The following is a 1074-nucleotide window of genomic DNA, read 5'->3' on the forward strand; positions in this document are numbered from 1 at the left end:
CGAAACATAAAGAATAAGTCGCATGGTTATTATATTCATTGAGTGTTTTTTTTATTGTGATCGGGTATTTAACTAATGTAAAAAGTGAGTAATATATATATATATATATATATATATATATATATATATATATATATATATATATATATATATATATATTTTTTTTTTTTTTTTTGGGAAAGGGTTACTCCGATGAATATTATTAAAAAATAATAAATGAATGAGTACAAATGAGAAACATGAGCAACAAGCACATCTTGAAGTTACAAGAAAAACAACGCTATAGCCGGGAAGACTATAGCAACAACCACAAGAAACAAAAATGACGCTATAGAACAACTAGAGACGCCATCTTTCCTTTAATCTATCAACCTTTGGCGAGTTCTTGAATGTTAGCGATAACAACTTGAATCTCACGGTCGTATAAATATCTTCAAAAAGCTTTACTTCGGTACGGTGCGATTTTTTGAAAATTTTATTATTACGTTCTTGCCATATAAAGTAAATCGTGGCTGCAAACATAACCTTAGTCACCACCAAGTTAACACAGTTTCGAGAGGCTATCGGGGATATCACTCGAACCACGTCTTTCCAATGAGTACCAAGCGGGACATTAAGCAAATTCCTACATCGAGACCATACATCCGTAGCAAATGGACACTCAAAGAAAAGGTGATCATGAGAGTCGGCACAAGTATTACACATAGGATAAACAAGGGACATACTACTATGAATGTCCCACGGCTTCATCTTATCATGAGTTTTCAGTCTCTTCCCCATAACTAACCATAAAAGGAATGCATGACGAGGAATACATTGGGAAAATCACACAACAGAAAACCAACTAACAGTATTACCCGTTGGGCGAACCGAATTCCACACTCGATCAGTAGAGCAAGGCATTAAAGCACCCTGCTTTGTTCTCCAATGAATTTGGTCATTACCATTATGAACAACAGGCAGACTTATGTTTTGAAAAAGAGGGTATTTAGAAATCCATTCATGAGGCCAATTACCATTAAATAACAGAAGCATATCATGCACACTATCATTCAAAGATAAGTCCACCTTAGC

General features: G+C 34.5%; 1 protein-coding gene across 1 annotated transcript; it reads right to left on the reverse strand.

Moving 5' to 3' along the window:
- Positions 1-339: 339 nt before the first annotated feature.
- LOC139870291 (uncharacterized) lies at positions 340-780 on the reverse strand. The gene has a single exon (XM_071858123.1). It carries the CDS (start codon positions 778-780, stop codon positions 340-342), a length of 441 nt encoding a protein of 146 aa, XP_071714224.1.
- Between the last annotated feature and the right edge of the window lie 294 nt (positions 781-1074).

The sequence above is a fragment of the Rutidosis leptorrhynchoides genome, chromosome 10 (genome assembly GCF_046630445.1).
Source record: "Rutidosis leptorrhynchoides isolate AG116_Rl617_1_P2 chromosome 10, CSIRO_AGI_Rlap_v1, whole genome shotgun sequence".
Classification (NCBI taxonomy): domain Eukaryota; kingdom Viridiplantae; phylum Streptophyta; class Magnoliopsida; order Asterales; family Asteraceae; genus Rutidosis; species Rutidosis leptorrhynchoides.